This window comes from Ambystoma mexicanum, chromosome 11 (assembly GCF_040938575.1).
Source record: "Ambystoma mexicanum isolate Mex_15411 chromosome 11, UKY_AmexF1_1, whole genome shotgun sequence".
Classification (NCBI taxonomy): domain Eukaryota; kingdom Metazoa; phylum Chordata; class Amphibia; order Caudata; family Ambystomatidae; genus Ambystoma; species Ambystoma mexicanum.
This window is the reverse complement of record NC_090934.1, coordinates 986,177,989-986,202,339: the sequence shown is the minus strand read 5'-3', so window position 1 is coordinate 986,202,339 and position 24,351 is coordinate 986,177,989. Positions and strand designations below refer to the sequence as shown.

The following is a 24,351-nucleotide window of genomic DNA, read 5'->3' as shown; positions in this document are numbered from 1 at the left end:
ATGGGGCGCAAGCCCCCATTCTTCGACACCATAATAAAAAGGGTCTGCCAGCCCCTTCCACATAAGGCAGCAAGCTCTATGGTGCTCTTCACAAGAGGTTGACTAACGTGCTCTAGCAAGGGATAGTCTGGAGCGGGAGACTAGGGGAAGAGTGAGAAGGAGGGCAGTCCAAAGGGTAATATATGTACAGGAGGCAATATCCCTGCAAGAAGACCTGCCGTCCGAAGGGGTGTGTTTCCACTTACTGACTTGCAAGGACAATGTAGAGGGGTGGTTGAAGACCATCACAGAGGGGTCTTAAACCCTGGGTCCCAGAAGGGACAGAGACTGAAGCAACACCTCTCTGCGCTCCTCTGCCACCACCAGTGGGCAAAGGAGGAAAAACTCTAAAAGGAGACAAAACACTGAAAGGAGCAACAACTGGAGAGATTGGTGGCTGTTTGTTGAACTAATAAATCTAGCAAACACAGAACGTGTCAGGGCACCTAAGAACCTCCGGCACAAGATATGAAGAAAATAGGCAGATCCATTGATACATTAACTGTAAGTAAAATGACAAAACAATATACTTCCAATCTGCAGATGAATGAGAGAAGGAGATGCACACAGCGAAGAGGTCACACAAAATCCAGACAGTACATATATTTGAACGCTTTCACAAATGATATGATCCCTGTGCCGTGGTGCAGGCATTGAAAATGTTTGAAGAGATGGACAGAACGTAGAATGTATGAGTATGGGCAAGTAGGAATAGTCAGTTAATTGTAAATCCAGTTCTTCATCCAAGGTATCTTGAATTCAAAAACTCTGAATATCCGCACCCACGCGCAGAATCTTGGAACATGAGCATAGGAGAGAAAATTATTTTGAAATGTAAAATATTAAATAACTTCTCATAATTGATACATTATTCATGTCTGGCATAAAAACATTTGTTTTGGACCAATTGCCCACCATAAAAGAAAAACAGTGTTTCCAGATTGCATTTCTATATCCCTTTCCATAGAGAAACAAATGGAAAAAATGACAGATGGGCAACCTTTACAGCAGGAGATAAACCAAGATCACAGTGACTTTAGAGTGGATAACAATGAATATCCCGGGATGAAGAACTACTACACCTAGAAATTCTCAAAGGTGTGCAAGCTCAAGTGAAGAAATTGCATCACAGCACTTACCTTTATTAACACCAGTTTTGATAAATAGTTCCAGGCTTGCAATATACAGCTTAAGGCGCCAAAGACACCTAAAACACAGCCCAGATGTTCACACCCATCTGCTAAATGCAAACTGAGCCATCGAGAGAACCTCCCAAGAAGTAAAATGCCACCTGCTATCACATGTAAACGTTGTGAAGCAGCACATTTTTTAAAATATATATTTTATTGAGACTGTCACAGTGGTAAAGAACAAAGAGTACAACACATTGAGATTCATAGGCAGACAACATTTTGGTTAAATACCGTCAATTAAAAGGCCATACCACACGTTCATAAAAATGTAGAAAACTAACACTAAGAGAACCGTTTAATTAATTTTGGTCAAACAGTGAATCTGATTTTCTTCATAAACTGCAAAAACCCAATAGACAGGAACAACGTACCTAAGAATGTATGGAATTAATTCTTCGATGACTGCAGTCATTTTGTTTTTTGATAAAGTGATCCAAAAGCATGCACATTGTGTGTAGATGGACGGAGTTGGGCTGATTTCTGCCGCAGTGAAGGAAGGGCCGAGTCTCTACAACATCCAAGGAATCCTCAAATGTACTATGGCTGGGCCAAGTGACTGCTCGAGCTAGGCTGCATACCAAGCATGGAATCTCCATAATGAAAGGCACACTTGCCTAGAAGAGTCTTCAGGTCACACACTTTATATCTACAATAAAACTGTCCATTTGTGGCTGAAAGGCCCTTCAGCATAGATTTTTGGGCACCCTGGTGTTTATATTGCTGGCAGGCAGCCTGAAAGATACTCTCTTCCACTCCTCAGTCCTGTGACTTGGCCCTACAGTGGTCTAAAGTGCACTACAGACAAGCAATGCGTGTGCCATAGCCTTAAAGTAAGAGTCACTTAAGAGAGGCAGCCCCTTGCACAGGAACCCTGAGCTGTGCAGTGACTGCACTCTCAAATAATACATTATTAAGATATACCACTAGTGCAAGGCTTCCAACATATCATAGAAATGGTTGACAGCTTTGTTCTACAACTAAATTCAAGTTTCACAGTGTTTATTCGGTTCCATGTTTTAATATCCCCAGAAAAATATTGCCATACAAGAACGGTGCCATATTTCTGTGGTGATATTAACCCATTAAACCTGTAGGGGACACCCCCGCTAGCCCCATATTATTTTAAAGGAAGCAGGGGACACCTCTGCAAGCCCCGCTCCCATTTACTCCAAAAATGATCCCCACTAATAATATCGCCTATGGCCGTTCCCGACGGCCATATATATGGAGATATTATTGGTGGGGATAATATTACCCGATACCGTTTATTCTACACTAAGCCACATCTAGCATCCAAGCTTGGCTGTCCCAAATTTGTACACTGAAGTTTGTCCCGTGGAAAAATGTAAAGGTAATCCTGGCTCCAAAAGCCACCACGATTTAACCAAGCAGCAGGAGCACATCTCAAGCCGATCACACAGCCAAACACTATGTATTAAGTACCTATTGCCCTCCTAAACTGCTTCACATTGGCAATCCATTTGATGCCAGAAATGTTTGGAACGGTTCCATGTCATTTCCACAATGTAAATTACTTTGTGGTAATTTACTTTGTGGAAATTACTTCGACAGTTTACTTCAAAATGTATTTGTTTATTGGGAGGGCTCCCCCTGAATTCCCCTTCACTATAACCCTTACCCCACACCACTGCCCCAACCCCCCTTTTGCCCCTTAACCAACAGAATATGCATTTCGAAGAAAACTATCGATCTAATTTCCACAAATTAAATATCCACGTAGTAATTTACTTCATGGAAACAACGCGAGACCATTCGGAACATACCTTCCTTCGTGCAAACATGATCCATGCTCCATCTACACATCCAACCTATTATCAAACACTCTTCTTCCACTACTACCTCTCCCCATTCCTACAACGTTGGTATTTCACCTGCCTTTCCATACTCTGATATTCTACCTATTCCTTTTCCTTCAAAGACTAACATCGAGATATCCTTGGTGGCAGGAGAGGAGGAACAACAGACCATCAACCAGACAAGCCAGGTGATGAGAACACTACAGTGGTGGTTAAGTGCAGTATAAAAGAGTTGCAACATTATGTAGCATTTGTAGATCAATGTTCCTCAAACAAGTAGGAAAATCCAGGGTAAAGGCAACGTGTCTGGAACAACTATGTTGAATGTATTTCTATCGGATTTGGCCCCTCTGTCCCATATACTGCACTAAGATCTGTCATCTGTGGTCACATGGGGATCTACCTACTATTTAGTCATGTATGTGTGACACAATCTCTTCATACAAGAAACCTTGAGCCAACTATACCACAGTGTCTTTCAACAGTCTGAGGCTTGCCACAAAACAGCTTTTGAGGGCCCACAGGTTGTGCTCAGCTGTTTGTTAGTCAAACCATTTCAGTTCTTAATTTCCTATGGGCTCCAATCAGATGATTCTTTGGATGGAGAGTATCGTCAAGCAGATATTGCAGACTGCTAGACTGGCATTTAATGGGATATGACTTGGCTTGGCATTGGGCTCAACTTCCATGTATGACTTTCTCCAAACTTTGACAAGAGTACACATATGGGGTTTGTTCGCTGTTGGAATCGGTCACTGAATGCTCAAGGTCAGAACCAGGCTATTCCTGGCTTAACTTGCCAAGATGCACTTCAGACAATAAAGGGTTCAATGAGGATGGTTCAAACAAGCCACCGCTGCCATGTATGGGGACCAAAGTTCCATCTACTAGTCACATCCCGGTCTGTGTGTTCTCAGCCATTTAAAGCACACTCTCAGAAGGGGGTGCTGCTTGTCTTGAACTTCAATAATATTTTTCAGACAGTTTCAGAAGGGACCATGCATAACTGGGTCCAGTATCAGTCTTTGTGATCCATGATAGCCATCAAAGCCGTGCTAGAATAGATCTACTCCACAGTGTCTTCAGGAAAACACTCTAGGATGCCATAGCTTTTGTGGAGAGCATGATGGGCATGAGAAATGGACAATAGCCGATATGCAATTGAGGATCTACTGTGAGATGCAATTGAGTATCTACTGTAAGACTGAGGGTGGTTATGGTGTAAAATGGATAGTGGAGAGATTAGGGATTAGGGGTGGGTAGTGTAATAGAGAAGTAATGAGCAAAGGCAACAGTGACGTGTCTGCTTACCTTTTTTTTTTAAACACAATTAACTATTATTTTAATTAAAATGTAGTATTTTATGCCTGGGATTATATTTGTATTTCTTGATTTTATGTTTTTATATGTTTCATCATTATAGTTTATGGTTGTATGTGGTGGTAAGTGGTATGCGATTTGTGATCATACAGGGATGCTAATTCCACCAATACATTTGTTTGATGGCGACCGTTTTTTAGTTCTGCTTCCTCATGCCCCCTTGTGTGCACACTTTGGAAATAATAGAAGCAAGACGCCAGAAGAGGGCAACTACATCACAGAAATGATATGCGTCAAAAACAAATGATGATTTAGGGTCTAGCTATGTACAGCACCTGAGAAAACACCATATTGCAAAACACCTAGTCAACATGACTGGCGACAAGAGGAGCAACAAGTGTTTGGTGTACTGTCGTGTCCTACCCTTTCTTTCAGAATGACTGGCTTCTAGGTGGCAAAGGTAACTGAGCAGCAGACAGTGCCACAGACAAGCAGGAGTTCTGTCTATCAGAAAACTTAACAGATTCCTGTTGTCTCTGTCTTCTGGCCTTGTGTGTTATTTGTTTTGCAATCTCGTACTCTATCCTACTCCTGTCTCTTGTTCAAGTTGAAGATTGGGCACAAGAGAGTTTATGGATGATCACTAGATTTTGAGATGCCAAAAGGAACAGTGGAGTGATCTTTCCTCCCATGTTATGCCCTGCTTCTGTCAATCATACCAAACACTCTGAATCTCAACAACAGTGCTCTTATGGTACACACCAACAGCATGTAATGCAGCAGTGTTTTTAATGTGGAAATCCTACCAGATAATTTGATGCACAAAGACTGAAAAACCTGCACTGACATGGTCTTCAACGGTAGACACAAATATGTGCCAATTGGAAGGTACCATTAGAAATTACAGAGGGTCCAAGGAGTAAGAAGGGCAGGTAGAGACACCTGCAATTACCCCTTCACACATTTAAAACATAGCGCAGTTTTCCATCATGTAGCAGCTCAAAATGTGTGCATATGACAGTTAGATAAAAAGTTCACAGCAATGTAGTGTTCTCTTCAAAGAACACATGATCATATTCTTTAGAAGCCCATTTAGGTTTCCCTCAAGAGTTAGTAGGTATGTGTTAGAACTAGTGGAAATGTTCATGAAATATGCACTGAAAAAAAAGTAGAAAGTGATAAAAAGGCCAAGCACAGTGTGTCAGCTGATAGTGCTGACCTAAGTCATCAATTGGTTGGATACACAAGGCACCTAAACGGATACTAAAATGCACTTTCATATGGGTAGGGAGTCTGCATGGACCAGGCCGAAGTACACATTTCAGTTCTGCTCTATTACTTTGCCACAGTAAAAAGTTCAATGCATTCATTTTTTACAGTTTATTGCTGACAATCACAGTATACCAAATTAAGTTATATTAACCCACCTCACAAAAGATCTCAGTAAAAATTGTAAAGTAGCCCATGACACATGGACGCTTGGATACATTTCAGTAAAAACTGAGTTATTTCTCAGAGTTTTCTCATGTATTTGTAAAATAGTGTCTGATATTTCTCAGTTTGCAGTCCCATTTTGAAGTGAGTGCAAATACTCTTTGTACAGCTTTTCCTGGCTTTCATAAAGTTTCCTCAGTTTCTTGGTTTGTCCTTTGCTAATTTCTTTTCCCTCAGCATCGTAAGTTGGAAAGCCCTAAAAGAAGAAAAATGTGGTTTCTTTAGAGAAGATCTCAGTAAAACAAAGGTTGTTCGGTTTTCATCAGTTGATTCCAAAGACTGCTGTACAATATTTCATTTAGATGCTAAGCTGTTTCAATGTTTGAGAATGTATTTACAAATAGTTTAAGGAAACATGTTAGTTCTACATAATAATGCCTAAGGTCACAGTGCCAGAGCCCATTTACGCTACCTCTAAAGATTTTAAACATTCTCTTGTTTTGCACCGTTTGTACCTTCCACTTTAATTGGGAACACATGTAAATAAACGGTGGAGCTCCACAAGAATTGTGTAAGACAAGGGAACTTTTCATTATTAACAAATCAAAAATAAGTCATACAGCATGGTATCATAAGAGTGAGAATGTCATAGTATGCTTGCGGTCGTTTGGTACAGAACCAATGAACAAGTCACAGCGTTATTAAAAGAAATCAGAATTACACATATCCCAGAACACTTTAAATACTAGAAACAGAATTGTATTCTTTTCATCCGTGTGGCTTATTCAACAGGTGTCCCAGCGGAATTGGGAAACTGTTTCTGATCGAGCAATCCCTATAAATTAAAGACACCAAGAAATTATTTTAATCAATTAGAGAAATGGTGAAGATGCTTGTAGCCATTTAAGAATGGTGTCTGTTAACTACCTCAAACGCATTGTACTAAAATGGAGATACTAGTTAACAGCTAGCCTAACAACCTCGCAGACAACTCTTTATATCCCGACGGGAAGTCTATCTACACTTCACCATCACTCAATATAAGCAACCTCCAAATAATTATATATTCTGACTTTCCCCTGAAATCACAAATCTTGTGTTTACATTTTGTCCCATGGTCCACTGTATACATATGATGAATGCATTATTTTACTGCCACCTGGAATTCATCATTTGCATTTCCCTTTGGCTGAATGGGAAATCCTCAACTCAAAATGCTGCTGCACACATTATTTGTTGATTAGAAAGAACAGACCATTATTGGCCAACCTTGCAAGTGTTAAATTGGCTACTCTCTGCCCTGTGCACAGGGTTTGAGAAGAACTCACCCAGGCCTAGGCAATAGGGTGGCCTGCTGTTACGCTCACCTGGTATCCACGGGGACACCTCCGAGCCCTGGTTGGATGATTTGTACTCTCAAACCCTCTCCCGGTCCCTTGGTAAAACCTCTGGTTAAAGATGTGTCTGCAATATAGGAGAGCTGGATTCAATGCCAGATAGTCTTTATTTTTTCCCACCTCCCTTGGCCTCAACTCCTTCCTCCCCCCGTGGGCCTTCTCCTCACCTTAATATTGTAAAAGGTGGATTCTCCGTCCTGCTTCTCGTGGCAGGGGCGTGTAGATATGGGGGGCGAGCAGCGACCAAGTTACTTCACTGGTGTAAGCCCCCTGTGGGAATACAGGCCTGCTGCGACTCCGTAGGTTTGCTGCTTTACAGTCTTTATATGCAGTTCTTCTGTTCCTCAGGTGTTGTCATGTATTTTGAAGACGAACATGGGCCGGTAGGCGAAAGCGTGGTGTGCGCGATGCTGTCCGGTGATAATGTGCGATGCACAGCGCGGTTTCACCTTTTATATTGCTGACCTGTGTCTTTTCTCTCCTTGCAGGTCGCGATGTTCCTCGCCAAGCGCCGTGATGTTCCAGCAATGATACTGACCAGGAGATGACTGGCCAGGTAAGAATTGTGTGGCTTTCTTCGTTCGGGAGGAAACGTGAGTAAACGGTTATTAATGCTGTCTTTCTTCCTCCTCTTTCCAGGTTATGGTATTCCAGGATGCATGCAGTGCCGGATGATGGAGTTCGTACCTTCAGGTGAGTGGAACTGAAGTCGGCGATGGATTGTAGACAGGATACTATTCCAGGTAAGTTTCGTAGTGTTCTTTCTCTCTCTGCAGGTCCTTGGTTTCAGGTTAGCTGGCATCAAAAACCGGACACTGAGCATTACGCTGCCCACAGCAGTATAACACGAAGCGTGTTCTGCTGTTTGGGTGTGGTTTAAATAGTCTCAGGTAAAGTAGTCCAGGTAAAATAAGGCCTGCCACACCCAAAGTAGTACAGGGAAAGTAGTCCCAGGCCTGCCACACCCAAAGGACTAGAGTGCAGAGCTCAGTTCCTTGTAACTGAGCTATGTGTGTGCCTCCATGTTGGCTGAACCCCCCCAAGTTAAATAGTCCCATTCTAATGTTGGTCTTCATGATGGTTATGAGCCTGGCGCCAAAGGCGCCAGGACTGACTCCAAGAGAGTCTTGGATAAGGTTTTAAGTCCTTTCATCTGGCCCTAACTGGAAGGTTGACTTGCCAGTGAGGGCCAGGGTTAAGGGTCACGACACCTGCAGCATTCCCTGGCTTAACTAGAGATAATGGCCGAGCAGTCATGGGCAAATCATAGGAGGGAGGATGGCTGGTTTACAATACAGTATTGCAATTATAACAGTCAATAAGGCATTGACCACACATGAATGCAACCAATCTTGGTACTTTATCTTCTGAGAAGGTAAGTGAAGAGTCTTGTCGGTGTTCAAAAATTCCAGCTCTATTAGGGTCACCAGCAATGTCCAAAGTAAATAAAATAGAAGGGGTAGTCTGTTCCCCAGTGGTGCCTACATACTCATATCCACTGTGGCGGCAGAGCAATCAACAGACATCCAGGAGCCCAAAGTATAAAGTTGAAAAGGGTATATTTTACATAGTAAATGTGTCAATGGACTAGAGCAGACTGGAATAAAAGTATTAGAATGTCGCTCTCTTTTGTTCCACCCACCTTGCAGGTTCCATCCACCTTGCCTTTGTGGGGACAATGGGTCGGGTCTACAAACTTGGTGATGCTAGACCAGAAGACAGGAAAGGCCAAGCCCGGTGCTGTTGGCAGACTCTAAAAGCATCCCCTTCAGCACTGTGTTAGTAATCTTTATACCAAGCAAGTGCTTCTGGACATGGGCACTTGGCATTCTCTAGGTCTTTCTCAATCCTTCGGTGTCTCCTTCACTGTCTTGCTCTACCTCAATTCCTCTTTGATGCATGACAATGTTCAAGCCCTCTTCAACTCCTCTAAGCTTTGCCTCTCTTCCACTTGTCACAGGATTTCCTTCTATCTTTTCTGATGCTTTCTTTCTCATTTCCAAGTGTCTGTTCTTCAGCAAGTCTACTACCTGACATCATTCCACCTCCTGCACACTCTTTCTTTTATCCAACTACCTTACTCCTCATCATTTTGTTCCACCGCCTCAGTCTTTTTTCAACTTCTTCTGTTCTCTTTCTCTTATCTGGCTCCTTCACATTCTTCATCACCACTTCCTAATCTTTGCCAACAATCTCCCGACTCTCTTTCTCTCCTCCTCGTCCTTATTCTGCTTCACCAACTTGTGATCTTTACAAACTCACCTGCTCTCTTTCCCCATTCGAATTGCCCCTACTCGCTCAACTCCACCACTTGCTCTGCTCTTCATTTTCCATCTCCCCTCCGCACCGATCCGAAAACTCTTTCAGTGAACTGCCATCCTGCAACTCCCATACCTCCTGCTGCACACTGGGCGTTGTTTTTACGCAGGCCTGCTCGTGAGGCCCATAACAAAGGAATTCTGCTTATTGTAGTAAGGTGATTGGCTCTTCCAGTTTGAGTTTGGTTCTCAGATTGCTGTCATTTCGCTCAAAAGTTACCCGTGGACCAAGCCTTCATCAACACTGGCCAGAATTTTTGATTGTGTTCTTTACAGGTGCAGGTCAGTCCTACCGCTCCAGGTATTACCAAGAAAGCATGTCATTTGATGCTGGCGTCCACGAGTGATGAGGATCCTGTTTCAAGGGAACAAGTGTGCGCAGCACATGAAAGTTGATATATTTGCTTAGTTGTGTTTGGTTGTCCACAGGGGCACAGATCAGGAGATCCATTAGCAGGTCACACAAACAATTCTTTGGGCAAAGTTCCTCTCACATTGTTGTGCTTATTGGGGTACAGTGACCAGCAGCAGTTGCAGTGGTAGAACAAACCTATTGTCAAAGACAATGGGGACATTGTCATTAGTACTGCAACAGGAACAGTGAAAAGTGTCCCTCAGTCTTAAATGGAATGTCCGGCGCAGAGGATATAGACACACTAGGCCTCATTCTGGCCCTGGCGGTAGAGATGCCAGAATACCGGCAAATGTAGACACTGTTTCCCGCACTCACTGACGGATTCGCAAAGCCGATGTAAATCCCCAATCATGGACTCCATGAGGGGATTTGCCATCATTACCGAAGGGCTTTTTTGCTGGTAGGGCACCTGGGTTACCTCCATTTGGAGGTAACCCAGGTGCCACACTGGCAAACCTGTAGTCGGCCGGACCGGTAAAGTACTGGTATTCATCAACTCATGGTACTCAGAATGAGGCCCACTGTCCTGTTTATTGGAGTTACTGTATGGGCTCTGTGAGGGTGCAGAAGTAAGGCCCGGACACAATGGAGGCAAGTTTTTGGGTAGAACATTTTATTAAATGGAAAAGGGTTGAAAAAATGCCTCTCTGTCCCTAAACTTAAGAGGGGTTTCCCTGCCTCTAAGAAAACTAAGGCAATTGTCTGAAGGTCCAAATTATAAATTACATCACTGTAGCATCTCAAAAAAGCCTATTTCGGTCCCTAACACGAATAACCTAAACCAAATGTGCATGGGTGATCTCTTGCTAAAGTAAGTGTGGACCTAAGTGTTTGCAGTCTGCAGTGTCTACAGACCACTATACTGGAGCATTCATTTAGAGTTTCCCTGCTGGGTCTTTCTTCAGTGGATGCCGTAGCAGCTTGAAGCTCCTCCTTCTGACTGGGTGTTAAATCATAAAACCCATCAACCGCCGCGAAGCGGGGCCGCAAAGTGTGAACCGAAGTGTTTGCAGTCTGCAGTGTCTGCACACAGTTCTACTGGAGCATTAATTTGGAGATTCCCTGCTGGGTCTTTCTTCAGTGGATGCCGTAGCAGCTTGTAGCTCCTCCCTCTGCCTGGGCATTACATCATAAAACTCATCAGCACCCATGATGCAGGGCTGCTAAGTGTTTGCAGTCTGCAGTCGAGTGGAGAGCGGGTAAACATTTTGTCCTCTTCTTCTCTTTTCTGTAAAATATATCAACACAGAAGCTCTGATCTTTTTCATACATTAATTGACGGCAGAGCTAGTTGCCTGGAGGCTGTGGGGGCTTGCCCCTTTGATCCGGGATTGCTTGGACTATCTACAAATATAAAACATGAATGGCTTTTTGAGTACGTTTGGGCTAGGTTTCAGTGGTATCAAACGGTCTGTGCACCCCCATTAATAGCATCTACATCGTTAAGTGAGATCTCCTGAACGGCGACTGCTGGGTTGGTGCCTTTGAACCGTTCAATACTGCTTCAATCACCCACGCTGTGAACTTTATCACTCACTGTGTGGATGCATCTGTGGAGTGGAAAATCTATCACAATTGCTAGTCTTTTATCCCAGTATATTACAAATGAGGAAATGTTGAAGGTAGAAATTCTACCTCTGCCCCGTCTCCTAAAGGGTTACTGACTACAAGTGTAAAACAAAGCAAATCGATGAGTACACTACGAAGTAACCTTAAAGGTTCCAATAAACTAAAAGACACAGGAAGCATTCTAATAAGAACGTTCTTTCCCAAAGACTTACAGTTTAAATTAACATTGCAACTACCTGTCTCACCCATTGCGGTGGACTTGTTTAAAGAGATACAGGATAACAAAGAGATGAATGCTTCCTTCTCTCCTGATCGAAATGCAGACATTTCTCTGTGCAAATCTTCAAATTTGTTTGACTTCACGACCCATGATGTTACCTTCGACTTTAATGACCCTAACAATCGGCGTGTTGAGTGTTTGTATTTTTGTACATCTCCCCCTCCTTTTGATTCCCGTCGAAGACCTTACCTACCCACAACCGGGTCCAACCGTAGGTGGAAGGTCCCTTCAGATGAAACACTGTTTGAGATTATTCAAGTCTTATGTATCATGGTGAAATTATATGATGGTCTGAAATCTGATGTCATTAATACTACTATGATCTTGAATATTTTGCTAGTTAAAATGAATAATTTAATGACTATGCATAATGATACAAACGAGGGAGAACTGTGTGGTATATCCTCGGGGCCTCAATCGTGCTTTTGCCCTAAGAACACAATGAAATTAGAGACCAAGCCTACTACCTCAAGCCCTGAGCTTGAGGAAAAGATGTGTGTAGCTAAGGGGGCAGTGGTGAGGGATTGTGTGGATGATGTTCCTCTTGCAAATGAATGCAAGGATGTGGTCATCTTTGTAGGCAAATTAGTACCCCCTGTTTTTCTGCCACCTACTCAGAACAAAACAAAAATCACTTTCAATAACGGGAAGAGAGGTATTCCAACTATATTTTCCTCTACTGCCAATCAAACAAGTAAAACAAGAAGTAGTGGTTGACCATATAGAACAACTTGGGGGGAATAGGAAAAACCATACAAAGCAATCTAAACAGTTTCTATCCACATTCTTTAAGCAACCCCTCATTAGAAATCTGCTTTCAGGATCAACAGGGAAAAAACAACAATTGGCTAAAAATCAGAAACCACTGGACAAATTATTTGAGACTAAATCGAGAGGGTCTTGTAATCTGGTGGATAGTCGCTCTGATGATATCTGTGTGATGCGCTCTGGCCCAGGCAAATGGGCTGAAGTCCCCTCGTTGGGTCTGAGGCCAACTACCACTTCTACGGATCCTTTGCCATCTCCAGCAAATAAATCCCTTAAGAATGGAGGTGTCTGACCAGGACTTGGCTCAAATCCCACTGTATATGAAAGCTGCGATACAGATCATACAGTGGGACATATGGTCAGGGGAATGAATGGTCCTGGTCTAAGTCATTGGAGAACCTTAACACAGTCCCCTTAGTTGGGACTCCCAATCAAAGGAGCACATGGTTGCATCGGTTAAAGAACAGCCAGACAGGTTTCTGAAGGGTCCATATTATAAGGGTGGTGTTAAAATGTGTAATCAATCTAGAACATTTGAGAAGCCCCTTGAGAGAACACATATGCCTAGGAGTATCCTATTGGAATATATTTTCGCAGAGAATAAGGAAATTATATTGCGGCGCCCCACGATGTTGCAACTATTGGCTGAAATTCCCAACTTGAGCGGTATCTCTTCAGCTGACATAAAAAGGGTTGAATGTGTTACACGGTCGCACGGAGAGAGCAATAGTGGAATTTAATTCCAGATTCAATCTTAAAGGAAGGTGACAGCATACATATTTTGGGATTCGATGTCACCGCCTACAAGCCTGAAGCTAGGAAAGGTGATCGGACCACTCAAGCTGATGTGATCAAATATTTGAAGCATAAAGTACTACACTCTGAAGACACTAACAACTGGGCGTGGCTATTTACAGCCCCACGTAAGTAAGGATGATATTCAGACACTAGAGCCTGATAGGGGTCATCAATGGTCACTCATAACATGGAATACGAAGTGTCACAGGCCTTTATTTTCAGAACCCACTCTTGGGGCTAAATTACATTTATCCCAAATAATACATTTACAAGAAACCTATCTCACTCATCCACCAATATTAGATGGCTTTGTAGTAACCAGCCAATCAGCAACACAACGCCTTTTGGGTCACCCCTCTGGGGGCTTATTAACACTCATCTGTTCCTCAGCAGAAGCCACTGTTAAGAACTCATTTAGCATTACCAGACGTGCCCTTGCTACTCATGTTATTTTGGGACAACGTGCCCCACTGGATTTGTTGGTGGTAAATGTTTACTGGCAGAGGGATTGGTGATCTGGTAACTTTTCTTACAGAAATTACGTCCCAAATTCAAACATGGCGCGACTCATGCCCACTAAGCCACATTGTGCTGTTGGGTAATCTCAACTAAGTGTATTTACTCTGTGAATAGTCCACAGTACGAGGACAAGATGTCACTGTGGCCCCTAAAAGGAAGGATGGTGTGAGGTGGCTTTCCTCCATGTATGATTTGGGGCTTTGGTCCCAGAACAAAGCGTTTTTTTTACAAAGGCCCTCTGCGTCCTACATGGACGAATGGTACTGCAAGCCAAATACTAGACTATATATTTGTGGATGACTAACTAGGTTCCTTCTGTACAAGCGTCACAGCTAATTTCGCCCCTTTCAGCGACCATGCCATACTTGAAGCTGATTTTAATTTCTTGTGAAATACACTGGTGTGCCTTAGTGTGAGGGCTTCTAGAACAAGTGGTGTCCTGGATCCCTCCATTAGGGGTTCTGGGACTCAAGTTTGCTGGAATGCAGGCAAGGTAATCAGGGTGAATTCCTCTCTTGCTGCCTATCTGCACTAAGCGGACCAATCTTGGATGTATAAAACCCTCATACCCAATGAATTTAGCAGTTTTTTAGGCCACCTAAAAGCAAGTGGGGTTGTCTCAGGGGTTGGTGGTTATCCATTAAGGCAAACCATAAACCCGTCTATAATAAAAAGGTGGTATCAAGAAAAAAAGAACTGTGACGTAGGATAGCCCTACTAAAAAAATACAGTTAGGGCAATCAGATTGAAACACATTAATTGATTAGAAAAACTCACCAGGCACATCGGAACTGGCTCAAATAAACAAAGACAAACAGACTACACAGGGACGGATAAGCCATGCTATTATGCCTAAAAGATAAGAACTCTACTGCTTTTTGTCAAATAGTGAATAACTGTGAGGCTCTGCAATCGCTACTCCAAATTAAAAAGTATGAGAGACGGAATAGGTTTGAATTTTGAAAAAGCGTTTTCAAATCCTACAGGGTCGAGTACTGTGGTGGCAACTCCCGAATGGGATGATGATTAATTTTCGCAGATGGACTTGGTAAAGACGAAATCTATAGGATATTAGGGACTATTAGCTCTTCTAGGCCCCCTGGTCCTAATGGTTTGACTAACCAGGTTTGAAGTCTGATAGGGAGACGTGGGCCACTACCCGATCAACACTGTTCACTAACATCTTAGCCTTTGAAGCTTTTCCCCTCGTCATGGTCCAGTGCTCACATTATCCCAATATTTAAAAGAGGCGATAGATGTGATTCCCTCAGTTACCGACCAATTCCGCTCTTAAACACAGATATCAAAATATTTGCCTCAATTGTGCTTCAAAATTTAGAAACCTGGGCTTCGGAGACTGAGCGAATTTCCAAGTGGCAAGTAGGCTTTACAAGGCAGATGGGAACTACGCTAAACAGGTTGGTAATTAACTCAATCCAGTAGCTGGTAAGAAGCTGTAGATATGAGGCTGTCTACAGAGCTTCTATTGACCTCAAAGCAGCCTTTGATGCTCTTTACCTTGGACTTGTGTGGAAGAAACTTGCCAGCTGGGGCATCCCCGTTGGCCTCCTTAACCTACTTATTCGATTTCATACCAATACTGTTAACGTGTCCGCTTGAACAACAGTGGTGACCTATCTAGAGAATATTCAACTGTGACGGGGGTAAGACAAGGATGTGTTGTTGCCCCTTGCATCTTCAATTTATATCTGGCAGACATAATGGATGCCCAAAAGGAAGCCTCGTTGATTACCCCAAAACTGTGACATCTACATTTTCAATGGCTCGCCTATGCGGATGACTTTTTTTTATTCGATGCAAGCAAAGTGGATTTGCAACGATTCATGAATTCCTTTGGGAAAACACTCCAAGTTAACCCTGTTAAATCGAAAGTCATTAGATTTTCCAATAGTACAAATAAATTTACCTTGAAATGGAATTTGGCCAACTCCCCTATTTCTTGTGTTGACCCATTGATCCACTTGAGCTTTCCAGTTTTTGGGAGATCTTTACTGCAGAATAGCATTTCCTGGTTAAATGAAATTACTGGGAAATGGACCAACCAGATTAAAATGATTGATACAAAGTTCAGCACTTTCTCTCAGAAACCTGTTATTAGATATTCTGAAGTAAAGAAGATCATACCTAAGCTTCTTTATGGAATTGATACCGGCATATGTTGTCCTTGAACATCTACCAGTATTGGAAGGTAGGATTTGTAAACGCACTTTAAACTTACCAATGAGCCTCCCTGTAGCAGCTATTCGCTATGACTTGGGCCTAGCGTCTCTCACAGCTTGTGCACATTGGAAAATTCTGTCTTTAAAGAGGATAATTCTAATTTGGGTTGAGTGCAGCCTATATGTAGATTTCAAGACATTTTACGTGGCGCAGTGTTGTCCTAGAATGGAGGCCTTGAAAGCACTGAGTCAATCTATTCTTGAAAAGCTTGGCTGTTCAACACAGGACTTGGTTGAATATCCAAGTAGGATAAAGTTACTGTCATGATCTCTGCTTCCAAAAGATCAGGACTTGCCCGACTCCCTTGGAAGCAGACCCATAACCCCGGTTCCGAGTGCCAGCCAGTCCCAATTGGGACCTTTTGGACCCTGTCCTGGCGCCAGTGGCACCAGGCTCATAAAGATGCCCAGTCCCAGCGCTGGAAGCGCCGGGCTCATAATGCTTGGGTGGACTTACCTGCAGCAGACCATGCTGCTTACTTACCTGCCAGTTGAACCCCGGATCCTCTTCTGTTTGGGACTACTTTTCCTGTTGGGTGGGGCAGGAGCCACTCCCTAGGTTCAGAACACTGGAACTCTTCTGGAAAGCAGGAACTCTTTTCTTACCTAGGCGTGGCTGTGGAAGGAGACACCTAAGCACTACAGGAGGCTATTTAAACCACACCCGATGGATGAATCTTGCTTTGTGTTATTCTGCATTCTCTGCAGCAGAACGCTCATCGTGTCTTCTGCTTCTGATCCTGGGCCTAAGGAAACAAAGGCTTACCATCCTGGAATCCAGTCTTCAGCAGCACCTGTAAAGACAAAGAAAGAACAGGTTAGCACTACGGTCTTCAGTGGCAGCGCATCTCTTACCTGGTCCATCGGCTGTCACCAACGCCTCGCGCTGCATTCCGGCATCTGAAAGACAAAGGCTTACCTACTCTTCGCATGTTCCGGAGGTCTTCGCACTGCATTCCGGCATCTGAAAGATAAAAGCTTACCAGCTCTTCGCACGGTCCGGAGGCCTTCGGCGCTGCATCCCGCATCTGAAAGACAAAAGAAGGTGCGTTTAAAGACATTGGGCAACTTTATTACTCACGTGCCATTACTCCTTCCCACGCCGAATCCAGTGGGTATTCCAGCACCCTTCAGCTTCTCTAAAGCTCCGAACTTGTACCTGCAAGATAAAAGGGACAGTTAGTGCGCATCGTGAAGCAGGCTACAAGCGCTTACCTACGTGCTTCCAGGCGCTTCTATTCCTCACGCGGGTTCGATCCTCAACTCTCATCAGCCCGCCATCCGCCATCGCCGGAACTCTGCAAAACAAGAGATATCATTACAAAAGACTTTTAAGACATTTGAAGCGCCCAGAACTTACCGTTCGTGCAGTTAACGACGGACAGCAGTCCTCTGAGGTCAAGAGGCCTGCACCCTTATCCAGTGAAGGAACTGGTTACGGCACCCTGCCCCGAGGCAGATGGAGAGCTCGGCGTTCACTTACCCAAGGTGAGGGCGTTTACCTTTGGGGTTCTACAGGGGAAGACAAAGGGAAGAGGAGAGAGGCACCCAATAACCCCAGTTCATTAATCCCATATTTTCTGCAGACATCTTACTCTTCGAGTCAGACATACAGTGCACAGAGGTCCAGCCCAAAGAGCCAACCGTGTGTTACACATCACCTTTGAAGATACGGCATTCACCCAGTCAAGACCGGCGCCTCTGCGGGAATCAGGTGAGCGTTACAGTTACTACTATTTGAACAAGACTATTCTATGACAATTGATAAATTACACTCATACCACTCATTAGCTCATTTGAACGCTGAACTTAAGAGTAGGGGCACGCTGGCCCTGTTTCGGAGTATTTACCCAGAATAAAGTGATCTGACTGACTTGCATCCATTTTCAATGGAATCTTTTCAATAATAAAGAAATTATGTTAAAACATAGCAGGATCTCTGCCGACCTGGCTAGTTGCAGGTTCTGGAAGACTATAGAAATCGTTGAAACCTCCAAACACTGGGTGACAAACTGTTCGGTGCTTAACACTGTACATAAACTTAATCTGGGTAAATGGGATACTTGAGAGACTGACTTTAGTATGTGTGAACTATGGAACTATGGTGGGTAGAACCATGTCAATTGTAATTGCAAAATCTTTTATCAAGGCTTTGAATTTGAATGTAGAGGAGTTTTATTAGAATGCGAAAAGTTCTACATTTCTGAAGTTTGTATTTGAATGAATTCTTCCGATTCTGTAATAATGTAATCAATGTTTTAAATATTGTATAATGCTTGTTTTGGCTTGTCCTTTTTCACTTGCACTGATATTAATGACTACTTTAAAAAAACATTTTACAGTGCCTTAATAATGTATGTAGTGTGGAGTTTTTTCACAACCATATAATATTTTTTTACAATTTCTTTTTTTAGTAAGATGTTCTCTGTAGATCCAAACAACAGAAAAAGTCCCAGTCTCTTCAGTAATCACATGTGGCAAAAATAAAGAAATGTTCAAAACTGTAGGACTCCAAGGTTAGGGTTGTATTTGTTTCCCCTAGATTCCTTCTTATATTGTTTCGCTACTTCTGGGGCCTCTCAGGTCTGCACTTGCTTATACAAATGTCAATGAGCAGTTCTCAAGAATATGCTCCTTATTCTTCTCCTGTTTAGCCCCACCAACTTGGCACACTCCTCCTTTTGCCAAGCGTAAAATTTGTTTGCACAATGTATTCTTCACTTATTTTGGGTGCAGGGCCCAGACTTGCAGTATTGTGAATGACTTGGTTTCTTCCTTGCCAAGGAAATGTCCTCTCATCGACTGTCCCTCTTTTAGGTGCGAGTCCCAGACACGCAATATAACCGCTTGGTTCACTCGCCTGCCAGGCAGTTATCATTAGATGAACTTATTTGGGTGTGGGTCCCAGACTCCCAATATACAAAGCGGCTTGGTATACACTCCTGCCAAGCCTTCATCCTCTCAAGGACTGTCCCTCTTTCGGTGTGAGCCCCAGACTCGTGACATTCACAGTTGCTTGGTTTAATCTCCTGTCAGGCAAAGGCAACAGTCCCAACATGGACTCTCTCTTTTTGGGTGCAGGTCTCAGACTCGTAATATTCTATTCAGCTTTGTTTCAGTTTCTCATATGGGTGCGTTTCCCAGACTCTCACTTTATTCCCAGGGTCCTAGATCCTCTTGATCCGGCTACCACCTTCACACCTTCACTCCCCCTGGACCTCCAGCACCACTCGGCAACCCGTGTACAGGTTTGCTTCCCTATGATAGATACCAGTGTTTCCCGAGCACCTCCGTCTATTGAGGCTCTGGTAGAGTTTGGGGCTTCATCGTGGTCTGCAGCAGCTCTCCTGGCATCTACTTCTCCACGGCGACATGTCCGCTCTGATGGACGCTTGCCCGATGCTCTTTATGCCTAGAGGTTTCACACAGCAACAGCCAGAGCAGTCTTTGCTCGATGGACCATGCTCGGCTTCTAGTCCTCCCTCCAGCGGGTTTGCATCCCTTTCGCCGATGCACGGTTCGCCTCGCTGAATAGCTCTCTCGTTGCATGCATCTCAGTTGTGCGATGTTTAAACTCCCACGTTTCAAAAGGGAGCTGCTTTGGGCCAATCACATTTGTTGAGAAGCTACAGCATTCCAGCTGCTTCTCCAGAGTGATCCTTGGTCTCCTGATTATCTTTTCAGTACACAACATAGTCAGATGTAACATACTTTGTATTTTTTAAGGTTCGAATCTTGTCAATTAGATTAGGTTAACTAACTTGACAATAAGAGCATTATCAAAAGAAGGGAGGGGAGGATTGAACATTGGAGAACGGTTCAGGTGTACTAATGTGGGGGCATACTGCATTATCTGAACATGGTCGTCCTTAACACCACAAAGGGGTTCCTCCCCATGTTATCCTCCCTTGGTGCACCACCCCAGGGGATCTATTGTACTGTGGACGCAACACCCTGGCCCCATGGGAAAGTTCACCCCCATGGGGATAAGGGCACATTCCTGGATACGTCACAGCTGTTGGTTTTAGTATTTTCCCAGCATCCAGTGGCAAGTTCCTTCAGTGGGGAAATGCAGTGGCTCCTTTTCTCTAGGGCCCTGTTCCCTATTTGGGCCTGCCTTCACTCCCTGGCAGCACAGTGCTACTGTTGTGGAGCCCCAGGGCACCTCTCTTCTATCCCATTTGTCCCCCCTGCTTTGGAGTGTCTAACCCCTATCAAGCACTTGTAATGTCTTATTCTGGACCCCAATGGGGTTCAATTGAAGGGAGGAACTTTTGAGACTGATGGATTTGGGCCCCTGCCGGATCCTCTGTGGCCTGCTTCACGGAATTTTGACAGCCTCCTTGGTCTCCCCCAGTCCCATAAAATAGCTTACAACATAGGACTTCTTCATATTCCCCAAAGCTTTCTTTGAACCCCATTCGCCTTCTTAGAGATCATGACTAACTAAAGATATCTTGGGGCTCTCTAGCAAGACATTTGTGGCCACTGCCAGGTGTATGGTCCACCCCCAGTGAGTATCCAGGCAGGTATTATTTCAAGGGTTATGTGGCTGCAGAGAGCCTGTATTGGTGGTTGGCCCGGTCCTCTTTACCAAATACTGGTGATCTACTTAGAAAAGGGGAGCAAACCTGTAGTCGAAGATGACTTCCTTTGGTAGACCTGGCATTACTGCTGCCTTGACAGGAATGTTGCCCCGCATTTACCTGGATTTCTTTGTGAGCCTTCAGTAAAGTCCTCCAGCACTCTGTGTACCATGTGATAGCGACAGTTTTATGTTTCACTAGCAGGTCCATGAATATCAGCTTATGAGCTTAACCATATATGTCAGGGCTGTGGTTTGATGGCTCTTTGAATCTACGAGGGTGGTTATTTTACCACATTTGAGACACAGAAATATAGGGTAATCAAGCTCAGAAAACATGACACTTTCTGGATAGATCTACTTTCATCTTGCCAACTACTGGGCTGAACAGGACATTGACTAAAATGCCTGCCTTCAGTAAATCACAAATCCATCCCTTATGTATTGTGGTGAGTCGGAAAGAGGAGTCAGACTCTTTAAGGACATTCTAATTCACTTTTACTCAAATTAGAAGAAAAGGGCCTATCTTTACCTATTTCTAGAGGGAGTTCCCTACCTATCTAAAAGAAACTAAAGGTGTTTTGTCTGTCGTCAGGAAGTCCCAAAGAAAGAAAAGTCCTCAGTGCAAATATAATTCTTCCTGACCCTACCAATAAGATAACTAACTTAAACAAGTCCAGGAGATTGGCTTGATTGCTCTGGCATGCCAATATCTTCTGACATCATGATGTAACTTTATTTAGGTTGTGAATAACCACAAAAGAACAGATAAACAAGGAAGTATACATTTGATGAAAAATGTGCAAATAAATTAGTAAAACAATGATACTGATCACACATAAAACCCTTAGTCCCATATATAATTACATAGTTGGTCACATTGATTATTACAATTCATTAATTAAAATACAGAATAACAGAATACATATTTCATAAGGCATTTAAATTAATGAATACATATTTCAAAGATGACAGTGTTAACTGGAATCCTGTCCAAGACATTCACACATATTTATACAATTCATTAATAGGAAAACCAGAAAGCAACAACAGATTATAATGTTCACAATACATTTGTATAAAACGAAAAAATAAACTATGATGGAATTAAAATTGTCTCTCTAGTTGTATATCAATTTGCTGTCTGATCCAGGCACAGGACTAAAATTCATTTGATGCTGGGGCCAGAACTACTCAATACTGCCAGGATCCCACTTCTCATCCGCCATGCCTGCTCCAAATAGGTAGAGACCACAAAGATGACATCTAGGTATTTCAACTTCCTGCACATAACGTCTGCCTCGTTAAGGGATCATATCCCTCTCTTGGTTAAACATGGGTTTAAATGTATATTACATACCCCTTTGTACATTGGGCACACGAAAAGGTAATGTTATAAGTTTCCAATTGCTTATGAACACGTTTAATGCTTAGGTATGCATAGCCTTTCTTCATGCACATCAATAACACTTTGCCTACCTTTCATAATAATCAGGGAGGGATTTAACCACAACTCCTCCAAATGTAACCAGTATAGATAGCCCCTTTTGTGTTTGAACCATGCTAGGGAGCTTGCATTACGATAACCCAACAAACTTAATAGGACTTCCCTGTATTTGTTCAGGCATGGATTGGCAGACCAAATTCACACCCAATAGAGTACTGATTTCAATTGGTGGGGGCAATAAGAGATGGAAGCCAAAGCTGTAATGGGGTATTTGGTGTACTAGGGGAGACTACTACCAGCTTTCTTATAAAACAGTTTTCCGTCACCATCAAGCTGGAAATATTTCGGGGCCCTCACAGTTCTGCTCCATATCTGCTTCTGGTAAGACCTTACATAATGGATCGCCATTTAAGATATTATTGATACATTAATCTAATAAATCAAGATACGCTGTAAATCTGCTTCTGGAATTTTATCCCGATATTCTGGTGCAGGTAAAGGGGCAAAGCAAAGACGAAAAAGAATCACAGCTTTTATTGCTTTTACATTTCTCTCCTTTTTAGCACTTACTAGGCACCCTTCAAAATAATTAAATTGGCAAGACTACATTTAACAGCATTTCTTCTTAAAGTGTACCAGAACGGGTAAAGTGTACCAGAACGGGTGATGTGAGCAGTCTCTGGTGAAACAGCAGCATTCCCTTTCTCCTGAAGACTAGACTGACCCTGGGGAGAGGGATAGTGCGTGCATCCAGCTTGGGGGCCACTTGGGATGCTTAGTTCCTTCTTTTGTGTGATCCTTCCCAACCACGAGGAAATGAGAACATACAGAAAATGTTTCCTCTCCTTGGACATAATTGGGGCTTGGGTTGACCTTTACGTGGGGTCAAGATCTGCAAGCCCACTTCTAGAACCATAGATTAAGGAGTCAAGGATCAACACACATCTCTGAACCCAAAGTATAAGGTCAAGTCAAGACAATGGTAAGCAATTTCGTATGACCCTCTTCTCTTTTGATCTGCCAAGCATCAGCCAAGCAATTGCTTCCATTCTTTGGGTTTTTAATTGCTCCAACCCTTATTTCTTGGCTTTAGTTCTTTACCTTTCCTTTGGTGCACTTATCCAAGAGGCACGCTGCTTGGCATTAGGTTACATCACCTAGGCTTCATGGGACCTGTGAGACATTGGTCGATTGTCCAAGCGTTGATGATATTGGACAAGACTCCTGTAGGGTCGGTAATGGCTAAGCTCAGTCCCCTGGTGCTGCATGCAAACTCTGCCACAGTCTCCACCAGCACTGGTATAGTAGCTTTTCTACCAAATGGCTGCTCTTGGACTGGTGCCCTTTGTCTATCTCCTGGCCTACCCCACTCTGTCTCCTTTATTATGCTGTCTTGCTCTCCTCTCCTTCTTCAAAGCCCCACATTCCTGCTCATTCCGCTCTACCATCTACTGATATCATAAAAGAACATAGAGAAGAATTGCAATATAACAGCAAGAAACACTAAGTAAATAAAAACAAGATAATGAATAAGTTACAAAATAACAATAACTGCAACGAAATACCTCAATTGGTAACATAGTATAGTGCACTGTGAAGAAATTGACCAAGATCCCATGCTGCTTTCGGGACGTTTGCGTAAATTAAAGGATTTAAAGTTGGTCTACATTGCATTGTGTCTATGTATATTTCCAAATATTGAAGGCTGCCCGCGAAAAGGTTTTTATTCAGCCAGTTCGATGCTGCCTTCAATATTTTAAATGCATCACTATTTTGTGGGGTTTCACCCCCCGCTGATCCCCACTGTCAACCGATCCGCCACAGCTTAAAAACTGGGGGGTTTTATCCCACACACTCACTCTTTGCTCCCCCACCAGCTTCAGTCAAAAACATATTACCCAAAACCCCACTCCCATCACAGAGACAGACACACACCAATAAAAACACACACACAGCTGTCCCCACTCTTCTATGCCACAAACACTGTTCCTCGACCCTCACACAAACATCCTTAACATATCCCCTTGCCCCTTTCCATACCCCCTCCATGCCACGCAACACACAGTCTCCTTCAACACACACAATCACTTACCTGATTCACCCATGGCTTTTGTCTACTGGCACAGCCGTGCCCGTCAGCCCATGTGTGCAACAGGGGTGTGACAGTTTGAGATAGAAAGACCGCTCTGTGTGGCCTAAGTTGATTTCTTTT

The 24,351-nt window shown here is 43.3% G+C and overlaps 1 protein-coding gene across 2 annotated transcripts in view; it reads right to left on the bottom strand.

The window, feature by feature from the left end:
* Positions 1–5,734: 5,734 nt before the first annotated feature.
* The window catches only part of CARS1 (cysteinyl-tRNA synthetase 1), a 1,125,505-nt gene continuing 1,106,888 nt past the window's right edge, over positions 5,735–24,351 (bottom strand). For both annotated transcript variants that reach the window (XM_069624151.1, XM_069624150.1), the window contains one exon: positions 5,735–6,059. In XM_069624151.1, coding sequence (XP_069480252.1) covers positions 5,925–6,059 — 135 coding nt within the window. In that variant the 3' untranslated portion in view covers positions 5,735–5,924. The remainder of the gene's footprint in view (positions 6,060–24,351) is intronic.